This window comes from Onychostoma macrolepis, chromosome 14, assembly GCF_012432095.1.
Source record: "Onychostoma macrolepis isolate SWU-2019 chromosome 14, ASM1243209v1, whole genome shotgun sequence".
NCBI classification, from domain to species: domain Eukaryota; kingdom Metazoa; phylum Chordata; class Actinopteri; order Cypriniformes; family Cyprinidae; genus Onychostoma; species Onychostoma macrolepis.
Genome location: NC_081168.1, coordinates 17,042,438 through 17,067,331, shown reverse-complemented (window position 1 = coordinate 17,067,331; position 24,894 = coordinate 17,042,438). Strand labels below are relative to the sequence as shown.

Here is a 24,894-nt window from a genome sequence, read left to right as displayed (position 1 = left end):
AATAAATGCTGTTCTTTGGAACTTTCCATCTTGAAAAAACGTATCATGGTTTCCACAGGAATATTAAGCAGCATAACTGTTTTCAACATTGATAATAATAAGAAATGTTATTTTTGAAAGATTTGAAGGAGGAAAAAAATATTTCTGAAGGACCATGTGACACTGAAAACTGGAGTAATGTCTTGCTGAATATTCAGCTTATTTCAAAAACATGAAAAAATCTTACCGACCCCTAACGTGTGCATATTTTATACAGCATAAACAAAAATAAATAATAAAACACTAAATAAATAAATAAATCAATAAAATAAATAAAAAACAAATAATATCAATATAATATCATGCTACTTTTACATTATTTGCAACCTGGTCTCATGGCATAAACGTACCTGGGTGCACTTTTTAGCGAGACCGTTTTTACGTACCTTACTGCACGTTTCACCGCAGTTTCATAAAGAAATGTCCACTGAGTGGCGCTAAAACACGGGTTCAATATGTAAACCCTGGCACGTTTTTATTACGTTGATATAGGTGCATATTGCTGTGTTTTTATTACGTTGCTTCAGGTACGTATTGCAGCGGTTCAGAATTCTAATACCCAGGGGCCGTCGCTAAAAAATTGATGCTCTATCATGTTGGAAATATGCCCTACACCAAACCCAACCCTAAATCTAACTGATAGTGTTGACAAATGCAAAACTGATATAAAAACGCATGCAACCGTGCTATTTGAACGTCCTTATATTCAGATTTGAACTGTTTTGTCGATACGTAGTTACACGGGATTCGAACCGGAGCTCCTTGCCTCTCAAGTACGTCTCCATACCCCATAAGCTACTGAACAAACCTACCGTCTATGAAAACCCTTAGATATGAAGCTGGATATGTGTGATGCCAAAGTTCAAAAGCATCAGTTTTCAAATTTCCAAGCATATTAATATTGTTTTGAAGTCATAACATGATATTCTTCAAGTAATTGTGTGAAAATTACGCTTTATTAATCGAAACTCTGTAAATTTGTGTGAAAAGGAATAAAAGGCGTCAAGAGTTTTACTGCCTCTAGTGTTCATTTCTTTTGGAAACTGCAGTGATATGTACTTATTGGTGCGTATTTCGCGTCTCACTAAAAAGTGCGCCCAGGTACGTTTATGTCATGAGACCAGGTAGATTATTTGGCTATCACAATTTACCTATCGGTAAGCCCCTCCCCTCGAACGCAGACTAGCCAATGGCAGTCGAGTATCAGTTGCAGGGGGAGCGGAACTCGGACATCTTTAGGTTTCAGCGCCATAGAGAAACACTGGAAGATCCGAAGCTTGCATCAGTTTTATGGGGTTTATGCTTCAAAAATGGAAAAACGATGTGTCTGGGGTACTTGTAACACTGATTCCAGGTATCCTGAGAAGATGGGCGATATAATTTATTTTATTACATTTCCTGAATCCAAACAAAACAGAGCAAAATGTCCCTATACAAATGAAGACAAAAACGTTCATTTTCTGGTTGTCACACACTCATAAAGTTACAGTTTTCATCTGCTCAAGCAGAACGTTAATGTTATTGTGCTTTAGCAAGGTATCTCTGGCTAAAACTAGCTAACGTTAAAGTTAGTGAGTCCATGCTAATATACAAACCTAAATAGGGACTGTTCTCGCGTCTTGTACAGTGTAGGTCAAAAACACATAAACGAAGGTCTACATTTCAGTGCCTCTCCATATTAAACTGGTTAAATGTACATTAATTTAATCGTTCCCTGCGATACATGAACAGTGTTGATCCTGCATGTCATCCGCGATCGTTAGGACCGACCGTAATATGAGACTTCTCCCGCTTGCATTGTGATCTGTAAACCCTCGCTTCGAGTTACCCACCGTATTTATTTTTAAATATGTTATAAATCCCTCCATGGAATATTTAATTCCCATTTGGTGGCCTTCTGTGTCCAAAATTGTGCAAAAACATCGTGGGACAAGGTTTTCACACTGTAGCTGTCATTGAAAGACAGCGAGCAACTCCGTTTGTTTGTCCGAGGGAGCAACAGTAACTAAGTTGGGCGGGGCTTACCGATAGGTCAATTGCAGCAAGAAGGGGCTAGTGAGCATTAAACAACACAGCTGAACACTGGCCTTGTGGGGTGAGCATGAAGTTTTCTCATATCACAAGTCATGAACCAAGCTAAAAGGCTTGATTTTAAGTTTGACTGTCTTTGGCTTCTAGGGTTTGTCTCTCTATCCATCCTGACAGACCTTTTTGGCTCTCTTCTAAATTGCTTTGCCCTCATCCACTGAACTTGAAGAAGTGAGCAAACAGGGAAGACCCAAGATGAGCAGCCATTTTAGCCCTTGCTCTGTTTCTACCTGCCCGCTCTGTCTTCGTCTCCTAAATCCTGTCTTGGAAGTGAACACACTGTTCTTTCGGCTCCAGCAGGCCTCTGATGTTTTATTCAGCATCTCCTCTGAGAGCTGAAGGGACAGCACAGACTTGTCCGGTCCCCTCTCTCTTCCTTGCCTCTCCCCTCAACGATCGATACGTCCGTGTCTCAGAGTCCCTCGCGTCATCTTTCCTCTCTCGCAGTGCGCTCCACACTTCCTCTGTTTGGTATTCCAGAGCAGGAGCCACAGTGTAGATCCATCAGCAAGGCCTAGAGATGAAGGGAAGAACCGAGAGAGACACACAAACGGAGACAGTATGCCTTCTCTCAAGAGTTTCTCAGAAATGCAGCTGAATTACAGACTCCGTTTCACAAAACTGGCATCTCTTTTGAACTCTTTTTGATAGCCAGTTTGTCTCTCTGAACTTTGACAGGTTCTGTGAGCTGCATCACCTGTGTTTCTAAATAGGCAGATGAAAACTTGATTTATAACGTAAGTGTGGTAAATCACAGCCAGTCCATCCGTAGACTTTCATTATACCCGGTCGGCACAAAAGCCTCAGTCATAACTCACAGCGCTGACAGTGCTGGACCATAATTGTTTGCATATGTTGCCCTAGCCATATTTAATTCCTAATTTTTTCAGGCACATTATTTCAAGTCTGACATAGAAAGAATGTCAAAACGGACTATTTTTGGATATTATTAATGGTGTGTAACCAAACCTTTTCTTTTCTCACTTGATGCCTTATTATTATTATAATTATTATTTAGTTCTACAGAAATTTTACGTTCAGTCACTTTCTCTCTTCAGAGTATTATCTGAATTGTTATTTTTTAGTTGGCTTAACCTTTAGTGAACTAGTTTTATAGTCCATTCAGCTAAAATGTTTTAATTGGTCAAACATTTAGAAGACTACAGCAAGTTATGTCAATTAAAATTTAACCATTTACTCCATGTGTTTTATATGTTACCTCAATTAAGATTTATTATTTGGGCTTCTTAAGAAATTGCTGTGGAACTAGATATTACATTTTATATATATATTTTTTTAAATTATTAAAAATGATTAACTGGTGTCTTTCAGTCACTAAAACACACACATTACAACACATAATAGTCTTTATTTAAAATTTTTCATATTTTGATGCATTAATACCCATTTATACAATGTGAGAATATTAAGCATGTTATTACAAAGACAACAAAATTAATTGGATTGGATCATTAATGATTAATTCTATACTGCAATTGTAATAAATCCAATTCAAGTCATTAAAATATTCTATTCATCAGAGGAATACAATTTTAATAATAGTAAGTGTAATAATATTTCACAATATTAAAGTTTTTACAGTATTTTTATCAAATAAACGCAATCTTATTAATTCCAAACTTCTGACAAGTAGTGTCTGTGTGTAATTTAACATAATATTGAATATTTTCTAATATATTTTAAGTTTAATTTTAAAGATAAAATGTCTCACTTCATGATGATAATCACATGCTTATTCTATGCAGGAGCCACAAAAGTTCATGCAGCACTAAAATGATCATGTTATTCTCTCAGCATGCTCGCCACCAGATCATTCAGCCATTCCTGTCTAAGATGTCAACGTGAGAGTACAGACAATGACAACGTGCATGTGGAGCATGCCTTGGGCATGAATTTATGCCTGTGTGTGTGTGATGTGAGATTTCCCTTATGGATGCTGCATAGATGCAGTCAGCAAGACTGGTAATTACCAGTTGTCTAAACAGACAGATGGAATTAAGGAGAGTGAAAGCAATTTTCCAAACGCTTGTTTTGGAGCAAGGAGCTAGAGACCGCAAGAGCGTACGAAAGAGAGAAAGATTACCTGACACTGCGTGTTAGGACTGCCGCTTGACGGTTTTATCGTTCACTCTCCTGTCACTAGCATCAGGTGCTACTCTTTCACCCTCCTGGCACGATACATCTTGCCCTCTGGCCTTCCTTCTTCTACCTTCCACCTCTCCTTCCTCTTCTTTCCTTTTCCTCTCTCTATCTGTTTCTGTCTCCTCTTCTACCTCTCATCGAAGAGAAGGTCATCCAGGGTAGATGCCCTTCTGAGATGGCTTACATAACTCAGGCTGACATATGGATCTTTTAGCACGTTTTTGCTCAGCAAACTCCAACTGTGCTCAGCTTGGGTGGTGACGGCTCCCTCCTCAGTCTCCTTTCGGTGTGAATCATGTCAAGAAACCGTCATTTGCAGTGACCCGTGTAAAAGCTACAGATGACATGCACTTATCCTAAGCCACTGATGCTTGGGTGGTTTGCGTACACTGGCCAATTAGCTATCAAGGGATTACAACTTGTGTTGTGCGGCGGTAGGGAGAAATGTCACACAGCAGCATCTGATCGCAGTGAGTATAGTAGGGTAACTCTAGCCTAGACCAGTAAATGAGAACTGAATGAATAATTGTCAGAATGAATTACCATCAAACCATCACATAAAGGGTATTAAACTAAATTTTAACAACTCATAAATAAATAATTTTGTGTATTTCTATATAAAATGTAATATACTGAACATTAAATATAACATTTAATAGATAAATTCAATAGGTATTATATAAAATATATTTTATTTTATTCTATAAAAACATGTTATTATACATCGTGCCTAGTCTTGTCCTCTAAAATGTTCAGATTGAAGGCTATAAAAATATAGTAAATTGCTTTAAACCTGCTTGTCCATAGTTTTCTGTAAGAATACATTCATTCCATTTCTTTATCCTGTAATGCATTACAGTATTGTGTTACTTAGTTACCTTTTATGGAAAGTTACATTTAAAAGTAATGCATTACAATATTGTACAACTTAGTTACTTTTTATGGCAAGTAATGCGTTTGTGTTACTTTTTTTGCCTGGGCTGAGGTTGCTTATTAATTTTTAATACCAAACATTTTGGCTTACATAACAGTGAATAAATGAGAAAACAAAGTAACTTGAAAAAGTAATGCCGGTATTTTGTTGTAAATTTAAAATTAATTCATTACTAGTTACTTGAAAAAGTATTCTGATTAAATAACTCCCATTACTTGTAATGTGTTACCCCCAACACTGCCCGTTCACACCAAGCACAGTAACTATAAAGATAAAGATATAGTTCTAAAAATCGTTCTCAATTTTAAAGAATAGCAGAGTCCACACCACAGCTATAACGATAAAGGCACAGAGACACGATATCGTTGGAATCACTTTCGGGAACGATTGTTTCCAGTTGATGAATGACAGAAACATTGACACCCAATAAGAATCCATCCTGCTATAACGAACTCAAGAATTTAAAGCGGCATGCAAGCGTGCACTTAGAATAAACAGACAATATTGTCTTCTAGTATGGATGCTATCTTTATCTTTATAGTTATCGTTCTTGGTGTGAACGGGGCTTTAGAAACTGTTATCCCTTGCTTTTGCAGTTACTTGTAATACATGTAGATATAAATCTAAAACTTTGTAAACCTTATAAACCTAAATTTAATGTCCAACAACCCGCATTTTGTCACAAAATACTGTACTTCCTTTTTCGTGTTATGTCTGCTTGACACACATAAGCGTTCACATTCAGTTTGTATGAAAAAAATAAAAATAAATAGTCGCTTGCTATCAGGACCAGCTTTTGTGCAGAATGGAGATCTTGTGTGAATTTATCTAACGTATACAGATAAGTATATGGCTGTAAAATATAAGTTATTCACTGGGGAAGACATGGGTTTCAAATGCTGTAAACAGCACACACACTTGACAGGCTAAGTGATGAACTATGTAAGTTTGTTTGTTTGAAGCATCTTATGTGAAGAATTCTCGTGTTTTGGACTACTTGGGTCTTGTGCTTTTCCTCAGCACCTCACTCTGTAACCTCCTCTATTATTCATATGCATTTTGTCTATAGAAATGTGTTTTTAAAACTGTAAAGTGGAGTTGATTTCTCAAAGACATAATTGATAATTAAATTCATTGTCGGTTATCGTTCATGATCGATTATCGATTTTATCAGTTACTGCAGGCTAATTATTTTTGCACATACTAAACATAATTTTGAATAGTTATTATGTTTTAAAGCCACACTAAATGAGCACTGGGCAAGTTTTTAGAGATATGTGCCCACTGGTCACTAAAGTTGTCATGAATCGCAGCGTTACACAGTATGTTCATATTAAAAAGAGAAAATGCCTAATTAAGACATCTGTGGGAAAAATCTCAGCTTTGGGCTAATGTTTGAATGACAGGTGGCTGCAAGCGTCAGCCGAACCCACTACTACTTACCTGTAGAATCACACAGTGGTCCAAACCATGCACATCTGCAATGGTACTCCAGCCCTTAGCAGGAGTTCTGGGATTTTCCATTCTCCTCTGGGAATCATTGTGGCATATCACTCTCTGGGGTGCTTCTGAAATCCAGTTTCTGTCTCATATGTGCCACAGCTGATTGAGAGCCACTCCTCTTATAAATGTCCTTGTGTTTAAGATGCAGCTGGTGTTAGAAGAACTGATCCTAAATCAGGTGTGGAAATAAAATTGAGATTTGACTGACTTAGGGTGGATATCTGTGGGAGTAATGTGTCTCAGCGCAGGTGAAACGGGGCCTAAGGGTACACTAAACCTTTTAAAGTCTGAAAGCTAGAAAGAGGATCTCAGTGCTATGTGTTAAAGTTTGCCCAGAGGAGGGTTCTGCATTGTGCAGGGGCCCGTATTAGGAATAAAAAGGTGGTTAAATGGAAATTGTAGTGTGAAATTATTTAGAATCAAGATTGAACACACAGAAGAACAGAGTGGCCTAATGAGTTCATTGGTGGAGCTCATTTCCTTTTAACCATGATTAATTTTCTTTAGGTTTTTTTTTTCTTTCTTTCAATTCTTTTAAATGTCAGTAGTCTCATTGTTTATATAAAGTATACACTACCGTTCAAAAGTCTGGTTTCAGTACATTTATTTAATTTTTTAAAAATAAATTAATACTTTTATTCAGCAAATACTCAAAAAACTATATTAATCAAATAATCCTGTAAATCATGTATTCCACAAAAATATTATGCAGCACAACTGTTTTCTGCATTGATAATAAATAAATGTTTCTTTAGCATAAAACCATCATGTCAGAATGGTTTCTGAAGGATCATGTCGAACTGAAGACTGGAGTAATGACTGAAAATTCAGATTTGACATCATAGAAATAAATGACATTTTAAAATATTTTAAAATTGAAAACAGCTATTTTAAATAGTAAAAATATTTCACAATATTACTGTTTTACTGTATTTTTAAAGAAATGCACCCCTTTGCCAAAAGCCTCAAACCAAACTTTATTTACATTTACATTTACATTTAGTCATTTAGCAGATGCTTTTATCCAAAGCGACTTACAAAATGAGGACAATGGAAGCAATCAAAATCAACAAAAGAGCAATGATATGCAAGTGCTATAACAAGTCTAAGTTAGCTTAATGCAGTACATGTAGTAAGGTTTTTTTTTTTTTATTATATAATAAATAAAAAACCAAAACAAATCCCGCACACTATATATGCAAAAAATATCAAAATATTTATTAACGACGTTTCGGTCGCATGACCTTCATCAGGAATGTTTTTCTTTTCAAACATATCCCTGATGAAGGTCATGTGACCGAAACGTCGTTAATAAATATTTTAATATTTTTTGCATATATATAGTGTGCGGGATTTGTTTTGTTTTTTTAGTTTTTTGACCTGGCTGGTCTTTGTTTCCAACGCACCTATTTATTGCCGTCAGGTGTGCGGAGGTTTTGTTAATTGAATTATATAATAAATAAAAAGTAAACCGATAGATAGAATACAAAAAAATTTGAAAAGTAAATGAATAGAGTGCAAGTCTTTTTTTTTTTTTTTTTAAGAATAGAATTAGAATAGCGAGTGCTAGAGTTAGAGGGTCAAATAAAGATGGAAGAGATGTGTTTTTAGCCCATTCTTGAAGATGGCTAAGGACTCAGCAGCTCGGATTGAGTTGGTCAGGTCATTCCACCAGGAGTGAACATTTAATGTAAAAGTCTGTGAAAGTGATTTTGTGCCTCTTTGGGATGGCACAATAAAGCAACGTTCACTTGCAAAACGCAAGCTTCTAGAAGCACATATGTCTGAAGTAATGCACTTAGGTAAAGGGGTGCAGAGCCAGTGGTGGTTTTGTAGGCAAACATTGATACCTTGAAATTTATGCGAGCAGCTATTGGTAGCCAGTGAAAATTGATAAACAGAGGTGTGACATGCATTCTTTTCAGCTCATTAAAAATGAGGATATGTTTAGATGACTATACTATTTGGTTTAGCTCTACTCATCCAGTAGCTCTATGGACAAAACTGTACAGATATAGGTTTCTGATTGTATAAATGCCTATGTAATACAAAATTAATATATTTTGTACATTATAATTATTTTATTGCCTCTTTTTTTTTGCCCGTGCTAGGGTTGTATGTGCAGTCTCTGCACTTTTCAGTGACCTGTTTTTTTTGAGGAAGGAGTAAAACAGTAGTAGATGAGTTAAGTTGCTTTCAGAAAGAAGGACTGGAAACATCTTCCTCTTTTGTCATCAGCAAGGGATTTAACCCAACAAACACCTGACATGGGGCCTTTATTCGCTGTGTCACTCAATTTATTCACAAGATATCTGGAGTATATCAAATATTAGCTTGAAGAACGTTTTTGTTTATCCTGTGGAATGGCATTGTAATGTTTATATGAGTTTGGCACGCTGTGTTTATAATTTTTTTCTTCTCACAGGCAGGGATGATCAGAACAGAGCAGGAGGAGTTTTTCATTGAGCCAGTGGAAACGGGACATCATGTGATTGAGCAGGAGGAAGAGGACAATGGCCGTTCTCACATTGTGTATCGTTCTGCCTCTGTGAAGAAGCCTCCAGTTAGCTCACTAACTGCAGACTTCCACTCCAAAGGTTAGTCATATTCAGCAGATTTTCAGCGTTTATGTTAACCTGCATATTTTGCCTGCACATGCTAAACAAGCTTGAAAACAAGCTCCCCTGCGTGTAAAGAAAACATGAAATCCTTTGCACATTTCTAAAGCATTTCATTTCAAATTTAGCAGTTTTAAAGAGCGTTTGCAAAATAGTTGCACTGACATTCACTCTCAGTGTTGTTATAACTAATGGTTCATGAGGTGGACATGCATTGTTAACCAAAAGAGTCAAAAGGAGGCCTCTGGTCAGCTTGGGTTTCACTGTTTGGATCATCGTCCACTGACTGCCCAACATCATGCGTCATATTGCTTGCAATGAAGTGCCACATTGAAGAAAGAGAGTGTGGTCTACCAGTAATTGTGAGTCACGTAATTGAACAGATTTTTTTTCCAGATATTTTCAATGTGTATAAGATGTATATGTGACCAAAAATCACTTCCAATATACATGGAACACAAGTATATATGATATGGAATTTTGACCTAGATAGTTTAAGGGTGTCATGAGAAATCAAATGACTTTTTATCAGATAAAAAAACTTAATGTACTATGAATATAAACATTCAGAGCTCAAAATGAAAATGGTTTAGGTAGCTTTTGAGCATTTAAAAATGCTGTCAACTGAATGCTTACAAGTGACATTTTGGAGCTCTGCCAAGCTGTTGAGATGTTGTTAGCACCATTTGGTCATGTACCTACTCAGGAGGTAGAAAATCAATTCAAAACCTTTCTTCAATTGCTCTCTGCATGCACAAGGCTTAGTCAACTTTCAGCTGTATTTTTCTCCACTTATAAGGCAAAGCTATTGAATGCTTTTAACCCATGCTGCATGTCAGTACATCTGCTGTGTAAAGCCCTCTGATAATTAGTGACTATTGGCACTTTAAAATGCTGTATTTTTATTATTTTGTTTTTGCATTTTGAACTTTCTGTTCGGCTTTTGTAGGCCTTCTATTTGTGGGATTTCGTTTTGTTGAAAGATAGATAAAAGCTATGCTTCATTTCAGGCAGAAAACAACATGCACATCCAGTAAGTTTTAACATGATTTATATATATATATATATATATATAAACAGCAACAACATTTGGTTCCATTTCTTGTCAGAGGAGTGGCAGCCATATGGAAAAAATAACTGTTGCTCATGCAAATAAATAATTATGCAGTTAATAAGTGGTTTTTCTTCCTAACAAACCATTTACAGTAGCTGCTCACTAAATACATTAGAGACAGATAAATAATATTTGATTATGAAATATATTATATATACAGAAGCAGATAACAGATTTTCATTAATTAAAATGAAAATAACAAATAATTGTCTGGTCCTCATCTACTGGTTGATCATGGGAAAATATTTGTAACCTTTTTTTAATAATGTAAAGTATGAATTAATTAGAGCTTCAAATAAATAACTGCATTATATGTTGCACTGTTAAGATGTATTTTTTGAAAAATATTATATTTTAATCAATATGTTTTTATATTCCAGGATTTTGTAATGTAATACTATTTTAATAGTTTTTGGAAACAATTTACAATAAAGTTCCATTTGTTAACATTGGTTAACATTACTTAACATAAACTAACAATGTTACTTCTAAGGCATTTATGTTGGTTCCAACATTTACTAATACATTATTTAAAATTAAAAGTTGTTTCTATTAATGTTATTTAATGGTCCTGAGCTAACATTGGCTGACAATGAACGGTTGTATTTTTATTAACTAATGATAATTAATTAAATACTGCAACAAATGTATTACTCATTGTTAATGTTCGTTCATGCATTCATTATAGTTAATAGAACCTTATTGTAAAGTATTACCAAAAATGAAGTAATGATCACGTATGCTCCCAAACTTTAATGACTGATTTTTTAACTTTGAATTCTTAATGACACCTTTAAACACTTATTTGTTGCCATTATTCATATATCCATTAGATATACCTTGCTATGTGTGCTGAAATTGATTATCTTTTTATCATATACACATAGGTCACATTTTACATTTAAACGAACAAATCTGAAACCCCCAAAAAGGGGGTCCAAAACTATGGCAGATCCAAAAGCGCTACATTTGTTAATAAAACTTTCATTTCTTCGTTTAGTATAAGTGACTGTCTTAGTGTCGTTAGACCTTATTTATTTGGGTACAACGCAATAAGGCTATATTCATCTTATTAATTTTGTTAAAGTGCCCCTATTACGGGTTATGAAAGGTTCATATTTTGGTTTTGGGAGTCCCCAACAACAGTTTGACATGCATGCAAGGTCAAAAAACACTTTCATTTTCTTATAACATGCATTTATTTTTACCTTATTTGCTCAACGACTCCCAGACGTTTTGCTCAACGATAAATTTTTCCAAACCCCTCCTTTGCGTGACACTAATCTGCGGTGATTGGTCCGATTGGTCGATTTCATTTCAAGCAGTGCGTGTGAGCAAAGTGCTGCTTTGTGTACAGCGTTACTGGGGAAACAGTTATTTTTAACGCTCTAAAAGCGGCACCTAGTGGCAAAGAATGAATTTGCATTTTCATTCAGACCAACGCGCAAATCAAGTTTTCCCGGGTCTGCGCGGGCAAAAAGTGAGCGGGCAATACGCTAATGGTTTCATGTTGACATTAACATGAAATGGCTTGGGATTCGTTTACCACTTGTTTCAATGATTCAGAGTCAGATTTAAAACTCTGCTGAATGTTTTCATTCACTTAGAGCTGTGTTACACACTGCATGAAAGGTAATTTTCAAAAATCCATAATAGGGGCACTTTATTAAAAGTTAGGCTAGATGTTTAATAATTTGCCATTGTACTATTTTATGGCTGATGTGTTTTAATTAATAAGGGGAAATCCATATTTGTGTTAAACGCGGGTAAAACTATAAGGTATCCTTATTCATTTTGTTAATAAAAGTTCAAAGTTTAATATAGGTGAATTTGTCTTGGTACTATTTTGCTATAGGCTATAGCCTATGTTTTTTTCTTCTTCCATTAATAACACGGGTATATCAGTCTTATTCGTTCTGTTCATATGTTGTATGTGTGTGTGTGTGTTTCATTAAGAGTATGTGTGTGCATACACTACAGGTGTGAGAATGCGAGATTTGTTGCTGCTGAGGTAAATGGACGCTCTTTCTCTCGCTCGTCTCTTTGCTATGTCTGTAGAACAGGTCGTTTATTAAGGGTATGGCACAGACATGTTACAGTTAATAATATAATCAAAAAAACATGGCAACAAATTATTTTTTTAAGTCAGTTTGATAAGTTTAATAAGTTGAAACGACTTTCACAGTCAATTTGATTCAACTTCACTCATATTTAAACGTTGCTTCATGTCATTGTAGGCTTAGGCTACTTTTTTCAATGAATTTGAATGAATATACAAATGAATAAAATTAATTTTATTTATTTTTTGTTTGTTACAAACTGTTTATTCATTTATTTTTAACACCGCACCCCCAGCACCCCCATTTTTTTGTGGGCTATACTCCAGGAGGTGCTGCAGCACCCTTAGCACCCCTACTATGATTACATGAATCATGTATATACTGTGTATCCTTACCATTGCTATTCAAACTAATACATCAATGTGTGAATGTCTTCAAAAGAAACACATACTGTTCAAATATTCACCCATCAGCAGTTTCTTGGAACTCAGTAATGTGGTAATGTGCAACAATCATAGTCTCATAGTCTTTCATAATTTCCTAATGGCCTTGAATATGTGAACAGACTCACTCAATGAATAGTTCACCTTTGTGTTGCCTTGCATTGTTACCTTGTCTATTGCTTAGAAAGGTTTTGCGGCATGCCTTTGGCAACATAATTCAGTGCTGTGTATTTCTCCATTTGAAAAAGATATTAGTGATCAGCTCTTTCAGGAATTGACAGAAATTTTGGCAATTTTGTGTGCTCGGTAATCAGGTGTTACTTTGATCTTAATCCAGGTACATACTATAAGACTAAACCTTTTTTTTTTTAAATTGCCTAGCAGAGTACCAGGAAAACACTACAGACTCATTGATTTCAAAGGTAATGGTGTGCCGTAAGAGAAAAAAGAAAAAAATGAAAGAATGCTCTGTAATGCAAGTAAAAGTTACAAAACTCCCAACTGGAAAATGAGAGCAGCATGCAGCCAGTTGCAAAAAACACCAAATTAGATGACTCAAAGTACACCAGATTTAATGATATTCTTGGGACCAAAACGTGTCATTTCACTTTTAATGTGCAATTGATCACCTAAAGGTCAATCAATCTTGACCTTTAGCACTAGAGGCATTGACGCAACAGTGCTCAGGTATGAGAGGCATCATAACTTTCAGTCGTTGCTGCATTGTGTAGTTGTGCATTGAACGGGTCCTGGAGTGTACGGTGAATATGGGGGATTATGAGGGTCTATTCTGAGCGCTCGCGCCTGACACCAGACACCAATAATAAAGGAATAAAAGCAGCTGTGGAGAGGAAAAATTTGTTTCCATAAGAGTGTGTCGCAGAAGGATCTGGAAGGAGACAGATCTTAGCAAAGTGTAGACTGGTGTTAATGTTTTGTCATTGACACCTGCTTCTCAGCTGATTCCACTTCTGGAGTGTTAAGGTCTGTGTGTGTGTGTGTGTTTGCATGCTTTTCTTCCTGTGTAAAACCCTGTTAAGATAATATTGTCCATAATGAGCATGCACCCTGTTGTATGTGCATTTAATACATGCATCTCTGTACACATGCACAAAGTAGACTCTCTGTTGCTTGGTGAGCTGCAGTGTGCGCCTATGAAGTGCTGGGGTGAGTCTGGATGGCGTGGGAAGCTACGCTTGGGAGGTGGTCGTGCTGCACTCTGCTGTGAAAAAGCTGAGTTTTTCATGGCCAGACGGTCATGTGACGCAAAGACAACATAACTGAGTTGTGTTCCTGCTATGCTGCATTTCACCTTACCAGATTTCATACCAAGTGCTATAGCACCATCCATTAACAACATTGGTTTAATGGTTGTTCTTGAGGTGAACTAGGAGGTCTGTTTGTTACAATTCAATGTGTAGCATAGAATAATTAGTTGAACAAGAAGGTTATTTACATTATTTAAAGTTACTATTTCCTAGGACTGGGTGACTTGTTAAAAAGTCACTATATGTTCACAAGGATTTTGCTGGTTCTATAAAATTAAGCAACATTGTGAATATTGAGATAATTTCAGTTACGTTTTCAAAAAACAGTGTAATTAGACTAGTTTGCATGGTACTGCATATATATATATATATATATATATATATATATATATATATATATATATATTTTAAATTATGATAATTGTCTGAGTAGTAGAGAAGGAGGCTAAGTAGCCATGTTGTCATAGATGTTATTAAAATCCACTGCAACAAATTTATATAGTGTTAAATCACTTTTTATTCTGTAAAGAATATATATATATATATATATATATATATATATATATAAAATAAATGTATTTAATTAAAGTAAAACCAATTCATTTACTTAATGAAAAACAGTTCATTTGATGTTACCACAGGACACATATTTAGGTTTATTTATTTAATAATAAATTATACTTAAAACTATCATTTTAAAAAAATATGTATTTTAAGTTTTTTAAATATGAAATCTTTTAAAACAGTTTTTAAATATAAAATATTAAATGTGAATGTTTCGAGTTTGTCTTATTTCAGATCGCAGAATATTCCTGATTTTTAAATAGTTTATTGTTATGTGCATATAAATAAAAATTATTAATTATCATTATTTTGTAAAACTATATATGTATATATGTGACCCTGGCTGTGAAAACCCAGCTAAAGTCATTTTTTTGTGATTTACTGTTTTCTACATGAAATCATTCTTCATAAGGTAAAGAACATTCTGTGAAAATGTAACCTTGATATCTTTAATATCGACTGAGTAAGGCCATGTCAAAGATTGAAAAATTAATGGTCAAAATCAAACTTTGATGCTCGTTATCTCATAACTAGATTGAGACTCTAGCCTGGATTTCACAGAGAGGGTCACACACATATGCATATATATAAATATATTAGTGCTGTCAAACGATTAATTGCATCCAAAATAAAAGTTTTTGTTTACATAATATGTGTATGTGTACTGTGTATATTTATTATGCATATATGCATACACACACATACAGTATACATATATTGAAAATATTTACACGTATAGCCTATACTTTATATTCTTATATTTTATATTATTATATATAAATAGATTTAATATATAAACATAAAATTTTTCTTAAATATATACATGCATGTGTTTGTATTTATATATACACATTAATGTACACATTATACACACATACTGTATATTAGGAAAACAAAAAAACTTTTATTTTGGATGCAATTAATCGTTTGACAGCACTAATATGTACATACATACATATATTTTGAATATTGGCCCTAAAGGTGAAAACGTTGAAATGTTTTTAGCTATATTACCCAGCTATAATAGCACTTTGTTTCCAAAAATTGGAGTCTATGTGGATTTCATGTCCCTTCCATTCTCCTCTTTATCAAGAGAATATTCTTTTGGTCAGTGGACTGAGACATGCACAGACAGATGGACCCCCAAGAGGCGTATCCCACAATGCATCACCTGCTCCGACTGCTACCTCACCCTCAGGATGTTCTCCAACCAAATACAGTTTGTCTGAATAACTCTGTACTTTGTTTTTAATGGTCATGCTGCTTTTTTCTTGTCTTGCAGTGAAGTTGAACTCTGTTTGGGTCACCGTTTGATGGTTCATTTGGTAGACCAGAAGTAGACAGCTGTCGAGAGGGTTTAATTTTACACAGTGCCTGTTTTGTTGATTTTGTCTGGAAAAAAGTAGGTTGCAAGTGAAGCATCCAACAAATTAATGTAGTAGCACTTAATTGTCACATTGTTATTCTGTCCATATTGGCAAATCCCCTCTGAGATGATGTGCACCACCCACATGAACAGGATAAATTAGTGACTCACTGAATCTCATGTGTCATATTTGGCGAGTTGTGTTCATTGTTTCATATGCTGTTTTATTATGTAAAAGAAATTTCCATTTTACTGTTTCCATTGCTAAAAATGGAGGAATAAAGAATGTTTTGAATCTGTCACACAGGATTTTAATAAGATGGTACCCTTAATAACAATAGTAATTAACTTTTTATTCATCGCCATAAAACAGGCCCAGTCGAATTTCGTTCCACAACCTTCAGGTGATGTCACTTTACAAAAGGTCCCATTAGATCATTACTTGACTGATCCCTGCAGAATAACTTTCAGAAACAACCTTCCAGTTACCAGTCCAGAGTCTTAACCACTACACCAAATATCCTGCTGAATCAATTTAACTGGCCTTTCCCCCATTGTGACTGTTTTTCAAGCAAACCTGCAGGCCAAATAAGCAGCCATTTAATCCTGGTTCGACAGTGCAGCCTCCTACACAGTGACTGTCCAGGCCCATTACATCATGTCTTGGGAGAATTGCACACGTAAATGGACAGAAGTGAGGAAAGAAAACGGAAAATAATTCTGTTTCTTTTTCTTTTTATTTATTTTTCTGGTTTGAGTTACCCAATGTGTCAAAGAGGTCAGTACTGTCCATCACTTTTACTCTATCCGCCTGTTGTTTTAAAAGTGTTGTGGCAGAATTTGCTGTATTACTCCACCCCGAAATGAAAATTTTATCATTAATCACTTACCCCCATGTCGTTCCAAACCCTTAAAGCTTTGTTCGTCCTCAGAACACAATTTAAGATATTTTGGATGAAAACCGGGAGGTTTGTGATTGTCCCATTGACTGGCAAGTAAATTACACTGTCAAGGCACAGAAAAGTATAAAAGACATCGCCAAAATAGTCCATCTGCCATCAGTGGTTCAATCTGAATTTTATGAAGCGACGAGAATACTTTTTGTACGCAAAGAAAATAAAAATAACAACATTTATTCAACAATTTTTCTCCTCTCTGTCTCTCTGTGTCAGCATAGCGCCATTTTGGTGCGTACAGTATTCTCTGTCGTCAGTAACGCATGGATATGCTGTTTCCATTCAAATCAAAGTGTAAATAAACTTACAATACGTACGTTCATAAAATTCAGATTGAATCACTGATGGCAGATGCACTATTTTGGCGATGTTTTTTTTATACTTTTCTGTGCCTTGACAGTGTAAATTACTTGGCAGTTAATGGGACAGTCACAAACATCCCGGTTTTCATCCAAAATATCTTAAATTGTGTTCTGAGGACAAACAAAGCTTTTACGGGTTTGGAACGACATGGGGGTAAGTGATTAATGACAAAATTTTCATTTTGGGGTGGAGTATCCCTTTAAGTGTTGTGGAAATGCTTAGTGAGGAATGCCACACATACACACAATCACACAACCAGTTTAAATGTTATCTATCTCACTCAATTAATAGTTGTAGACTGTCACACATGCACAGATGGCATCCTGCAAAACTCACTGGAAGTCAGCGAGAAAGCAGCTCCACAATAAGTAGGATGGTACAACTTGTGTGTAAGGCTCTTTTTGGCCAGGCCTGTTCTTTCACAAAACATTTTTCTGTTTGCAAACCTATCACATGGTTTCAAAAGCGCATTTATGTCCCGTCCTGACAAACTTTGGTTTCTGTAACATTCTTCAGAATTCCTGCTCTTGTGTTCTACGTGTAAAATAGAGTCATACAGGTTTGGAACGACATGTAAATGATGGTGGAATTTTAAGTTTCACATTCAGAACCAAGCTGTACCACAGATGTGGAAAAGGTTGTTTCTTGTTTTCAACATCAGCTCTCCTGCACCTGTTGAAAGCCTGAGTTAAACCTCATCCAGCTGTCAATCTGGTCTTCATTCTGGGCTTGTCCCTGTGTCTCTTAGCAACCTACGCTCTAGTATGCCTATCTGTAGGGATTCACAAACTTTTAAATTTTCAGCTCAGTAGAGCTGGTGGATTTCCTTGGTCACAAACAGGAACTGTAAGGACACACATATGGCCTTTGAACTGTGTCCATATAAAACAAAAATGTTTGAGTTGGACATTTCAAGAAGATGCTATTTAACTTTGAGTGTTTTAGTGCTACAGACAAGAACTGACTGAAACACAAAAAGTAGAATTTTTTGAAGAATCATTATGCCTAAAAGATATTATAACTGTATATAACATTACATGTCTCATATACACACAGACATATATATATTTTTTTACTGTAATATATATTTCCTTACATATTTCCTTATGTGTTCCATACATTTTCCAGGGTTTTTCCTGTTCCTTTAATGAACTATACAGTTGGTTTTCTCCCTTTCTCCGCAGGTGGTCAGCTGGTATTCAGAGCTACACCTATAGTATACAATTATTTCAGTCCTGCCATTTCCATCTGTATGTTCTATAAGAAGTTCACTGGATTTGTTTGAACTGGACAGATTACAGGGCAGCACCAAAGCTGTATATATACGGCTTTTAAGATCTCTTTTTATGAGATCTTGACTCCAGAACATCTGTTCTGAAAGGCCTAATATTACAAAATAATAACACACCCAGTATTCCCAGAGATAGACCCAATGGACTTGAACACTAGAGGAAGCAGCTGGTTGTAGGAACACTACCTTCACTGAACCTCTATAATTTCCTCACACACACTCTCTCTCTGTGTCTCCTTTTCTATTTCTCTGCCTCTTGCTTACTTTCATGTTCCCATTAATTTGTAACACCTGGAAAGGGGACTTATTGATTATCAGAACAAAGTGTTTTATTCCTTTTGCAGCTTGTGCTATGAGCTGTTGCAGCATGTGTACTTGTTTAAGTCGTGCTGCTAAATCCTGTATGAAAGAACATGTTTAAGAAATATACAGTATAGGAAATATCTATCTGATCACATTGGATGCTATCTGAACACCAAAAGGCGTGTTAATGCCAATTTTAAAAGTTTTTTTTTTTTTTTTAAGTTGTATTTGCATAACATATGCTTTTGCTTTCACTCTCTTTATAGCTCTAAATAATATTACCATTTAGTTTTCACATCCTCACAGTTTAAGCTACAACAAAGCATATTCTTGGTCAGTTTATCACCGTATAACCTCCACTGCACTCAAAATAACTGTTGCTCAGGAGCTATGCGCTTTCAGATGCTTGAGATAATTCTTAAGACTGTTTCACGTGAGAGTGATTTACCTCAGAGTGCCGTTCTCTGTAGGTCTGTTATTGAGCCATCACTCTCAGTGCTACACCACTATCATTACAGGGAGGGGGCAGTATGGGAAATTGCAGGGTGTGTATCCGCCTGAGCTTCTGGGATACACATTACGAAACTAGTGATTCCATCCACGATGTCCGTAAGCAGTAAACATGAATGCACATGACACCAGGGCTGTCAATTTAATTAAAATGTAATTTAGTTAATTATATAAAACATAATATGATAAAGCAATTTACTGATCTGTATGCAAGTTCCACAATAAAATTAGTAAACATTTTACATTTTGTTCATTTCTGGTCTAAATGAAGTTCATTTAAGTGTTATAAGGAATTAACGGTAGCACTTTATTTTAAGGTTCAATTCTCAATATTAACTAGTTGCTTATTAGCATGCATATTAGTAGCATATTGGCTGTTTTTTAGCACTTATAAAGCACATATAAATGCCTTATTCAGCATGATCATGTTCTAGATCTCTTAAATCAACCCAATACCTAAACTTAACAACTAACTTACTAACTATTAAGTGCCAAATAGGACTTTATTGAGTGAAATCCCTTAGATAAAGGGGTCATCGGATGCAAAATTAACTTTACTTGTTGTTTGAACATAAATGTGTGTTGGAAGTGTGTGTACACATCCATCCTATAATGATAAAAATCCACCCAGTGCCTTTTTTTTAAATCCCTATTTTAAAATCCCCTTTCTCAAATCAGGACGTTCTGAGATTCCTGTCAGAACGACGTAGTTCTGTACAGGCCGCTCCCACGATAGTTGATTGACAAGACCATCTTACCTTAGACCTGCCCTGAGTGAATGGAGTAAGCTGTCCGCCATTGTGTCGACTCCGGTGCAGTGGAAGACAAGATGTCTCAGATTAAGCGATTGAGGTGTTCTGTTGTTGGATGTGATAATGAATATAGCAGTTGTCATTTACTCCCGACATCTGAGCCGCTGAAGACGCAGAGGATTACGTTTGTTTTTGAAGGGAATGCGCTCCCTGATCTACCTAAATGCGTCTATGTTCAGGCGAATCATTCGTGATCCAACTTCACCTTCAGAAGAAGTGAGTAGAAGGGTTTTTAATGAATCTTTGCAAATCACCTTTCCTAATAATGTGCTAATTAGCAAGTTTCACAATGAATGCGGCTAAAGTAAACAGTTCCTCAGAGAGCTGCTCGGAAGAGAGGGGCGGAGTCAGCAGAGCTCATTAACATTTAAAGAAAAATGCTACAAAATGGCTTGCTCTGACAAGAGCTGTTTTTGACAGGTTTAAAAAGGTGTTTATTTACACTACCATTGAGAAATTTTAACCAAACTATGTTACAGACTTTTCATTAAGACCCTAAAGTATCATATCAACTTGTGGAAAATGGGCATCCGATGACCCCTTTAATAGTGAAGGTGTTCCCTATTCTAAAGTGTTACCGAGTTAACTCCCCGTGTTGTTGCTTTAAAAATGAGAAAAATCCAAAACATTTGGAAAAGAAGGTTAATGGCAAACACATCTAATAATAATTTTGTAACCATATTGATATTACTGTTTTTGTTTTATTGTAGAAATAATGCCTACAACAACTTTATTTTAAGGACCAATTCTCAGTATTAACTAGTTGCTTGTTAGCATGCATATTACTAGTATATTGGCTGTTTATTAGCACTTATAAAGCACATATTCTGTGTGACCATATTTTAAGTCCCTTAATCCAGCTCCATATATAAACGTAACAACTACCTTCCATTAATAAGCAAAAAGCATTAATAAACTATTAATAAGCAACAAATTAGGCATTTGTTGAGGGAAAAGTCTTACTTAATAGTGAATACGTGCTTCCTAATCTATGTTACCAAAAAAAAAAAAAAAAGAAATTCTTCATTTGGAGATTTTCTTAGCAACTATTGATTATACATGATTAATTGTGAATTATTAATTATTTTTGTTTATTATGTAAATTAACTGGTTAAAAAATATATATTCACCAGACAGCTGTAGTACAGAATCACAGTATTACAATATTTGTAACTATTTTTACCTTTCGATGATCATTTATAAAACCATCTGCTTGTTATTACTGCACTTTTCGTTCTTTTTTAAACAAATGAATAGGAGATAATCGAGCATAACAAAACAAGAGACTTTCTGTTATTGTTCGGAAATTGTGTAACTAAGTTACCACGGTCATCGCAGGCAAATTGGGTAATGATTAGTAACTGTTCAGAATTAGCCACATGGCGTCATGTTTTGTGGGTGATTTTTTTCACCAGCTTGGTTTAAAACCAGCGGTAATATGATCCTCAGCATGTTTTGACGGTTTTTGTTTTGAGCCATTTTTTAGCTGTCCACACTTCTGCTTTTCTTTATGCGATACATATGTCATGTTTTTCATTAAAGTTCCACTCCAGAGTTGCTAGGAACATGGCTATTTTAATAGATGTTCACATGCCCTTAATTAGAGATACTCCGGGGGTAATTGAATGCCCAAATGACACCTCTGGCCTATTAGAATTCATTAATGTGTTGTGATTAGCATTCACAGCGCTCCCCGGAGGCATTTGAGGAGAGATCATTTTGAAGCAGGAGGTCTGGATCATACATTTCAAAGATGCTAATGCAAAGTCTTGATTATAAGTGTCAAAACTGCACAGCTTACTTGTATAAAACCTCTTTGAAGCCCCACTGTTTTTTTTAAAGCGGGTATAATATTTTTAATCTCCTGACACTGTATAATTATATTTGAGATCAAGTTTTTAGATGATGGTTTGAACTAGGGTGGTTCAGAGTGGTTTCCTCAGTTCCAGATGGTTTACTTGGTGTGATAATGAAGCATGTTAGTTTTGAGCATGAGTGATTTGTTTATTTGGCAGAGGGGAAGGGTTTGATGTTGAGAGTAGCTCATGAAAAGCATCTAAATGGTTTTGAATGTGTTGTTGGCAGCTGAAACGCCCAATAATGTTGTAGTGGCTTTGATTCATGGTGTCGTCTGGCATGTCACTCCTCAATTTGGACAAATTTAGCACATTCATGTGCATCCATTAATTTACTATAAAAATGCCCTGCAAGTTATACTCATATGCAAGCATTTTTTATTCATGTACAGTGTAGTGAAGTATAATTTATAATCATATAAATTGGCAATATGGGAACTATCATGTTAAGCAGGTCTGGTTGAAGAGGGTACAAAGGTGAACACTTAGCAGAGCAGAAGGGAGAATCAAAATTGACTATCATCGATTGAAGTTTTCTTATTCACTTACCAGATTTAATGAAATACTGACAGGCACTTGGAAGTTTATAGCAATAATGACCAACTGGCTGTACATCATACCGCTCATTACATTACAAAATAAAATTAATAAATAGACAGGAAATATTGATTTATATTTATTGTATTGTGTGAAGAAAGAATGTCGAATGATATGACACATGAAACTGGCATGTAGGAAAAAGGTTGCCTGGGACAGTGAAACTGTATAATTGTCAATTATGCTATGCACTGGTCATTTTACAAAATAATATTGAATCACAGAATTGTTCACAGTTAATTCACAGATTGACCAATCACATTCAGGTATTCCACAGAGCTTGGTATTTAAAAGTATAGCAAAAACTTACTTTCTATGTCTTTCTACTGCAGAACATTAAAGAAGTTCTGTCATGACAACTCTCGGAGGGATTGGCATGGTAATGTACATGACAATGTTAATGTATTTGGTCTTGGCGGAATAGATCCGCTACGCTGCTGCGGCAGAGCAAGTAACGTGACTTGCTACTGCCAGTACATCCACAACACGCTGCTGTGATCATGTAGGTAGGAAATACTGCTGCTGCACATATAACACATATGAATAACCCCCCACAAAGCAGGAGACACGGAACACAATATAATACAAGCCAATATATGCATGCCGCTGAATATAAGGATAAACTGCTGCATCAGTGCATGCAGCCACACACATAAATTTGAACAGACAAGGAAAGATGAGACACCCCCCAACAAAGCAGATCTATCGCCAAGACATGTGTACTGCTGCTGCTCCGAAGAGCCTTGTGAACCGCATGTAATACTATCTGTGTGTGCCTGGGCTACCACGCCGACCGGCTTAACACTTGTGGCCTACAACTATGTGTGCCTTGGCTACCACGCCAACCAGCTTAACAATAGTGTCCTACGACTGTGTGTGCCTGGGCTACTACGCCGACTGGCTTAACTCTAATTAGATGCGCACTATGTGTAATGTTAATTAACAAAATGGATATACCCTACAATCCGATAGATAAGACCCCGGCATCCACCTAAGCAAATATCATAATTTGCTGTTACTTTCTACCAAGCGGCAACCTCCCACTCTCTCTCGTGAAGCCAACATGGAAGTGACTAAAACTGCAATTCATCGACTGGCCGCTGGAGGCTGGCTGCAAAAGGGAGTCAATCCCATAGACCTCCCATGTTAAAATGCCCAACTTTACAGAAGAAAAAAACATGTTTACAGCCTGGTGTAAAAAAAATGATTTTGGTCTATATAGCTAATTTTGCTCTTCATGACAACTGTGAGTTTTTTTTAGAACTTGTTTAAATTATTAAATATAAAATACAATTAAGAGTTGAGTGACAGGCGGATTGCCGCTGCTGTCACCACTGGCGAGCTAGGTGGGCGTGGTTTCAGCAACCAGCTCCACCCATGTGCCGCCTTTTTGCCCATTTTCGATTATCCGGGAGTGACGCTTGCCAAGATGGCGGCGGTCGGCTCCGCCCACTTTAGGCTTCAAAAATGCTTTTCAGAAAACTATGGGTGATGTCACGGACACTACGTCTATATTTTTATACAGTGTATGCTTTCTACACTTCATCAGTCAGGGTTACAGTGTACAAAACTCCTGGGTGGACTGACTTGAATGAACTGAAATAAAGCAGAATATAAATGTTCTTTCTCCGTTTCCTGAACTACATAGCACAGCTAGAGCACACATCACAAGAGCACATTTCGCCGAACTACATTACCCATAATGCATTTCATTCAGGACTACATCAACCATAGATAGTGATCTTAAGCGATAACTCTTAATTCCCTTCTTTCCACAACACTGTGATTGACATGACTGCAATAAACGCGTGCTTCTGATGCTGCGTGCAGCTGAAATAAACCACACACTCATCACGATGAAAACATTGACCTTAGAAATAATGAACGTGAACACTGAGATTACGCCAAAATGGTGAACCCCAGTTGAAATGCATACACAAGAATGATTATTTTATTTAACCCGTTTCATGTCCGTTACTATCGGTGTGTCCTTAGAGCACTTACATGCTCTAAACTGCCTTTGCTCCAGCTGTATAAACACAGATG

At 36.0% G+C, this 24,894-nt stretch overlaps 1 protein-coding gene across 2 annotated transcripts in view; it reads left to right on the top strand.

Annotated features, from left to right (window-relative positions):
• LOC131553632 (A disintegrin and metalloproteinase with thrombospondin motifs 2-like) overlaps positions 1-24,894 on the top strand; it is a 163,595-nt gene that overhangs the window by 46,410 nt on the left and 92,291 nt on the right. For both annotated transcript variants that reach the window (XM_058798433.1, XM_058798432.1), the window contains exon 3: positions 9,153-9,324. In XM_058798433.1, coding sequence (XP_058654416.1) covers positions 9,153-9,324 — 172 coding nt within the window. The remainder of the gene's footprint in view (positions 1-9,152; positions 9,325-24,894) is intronic.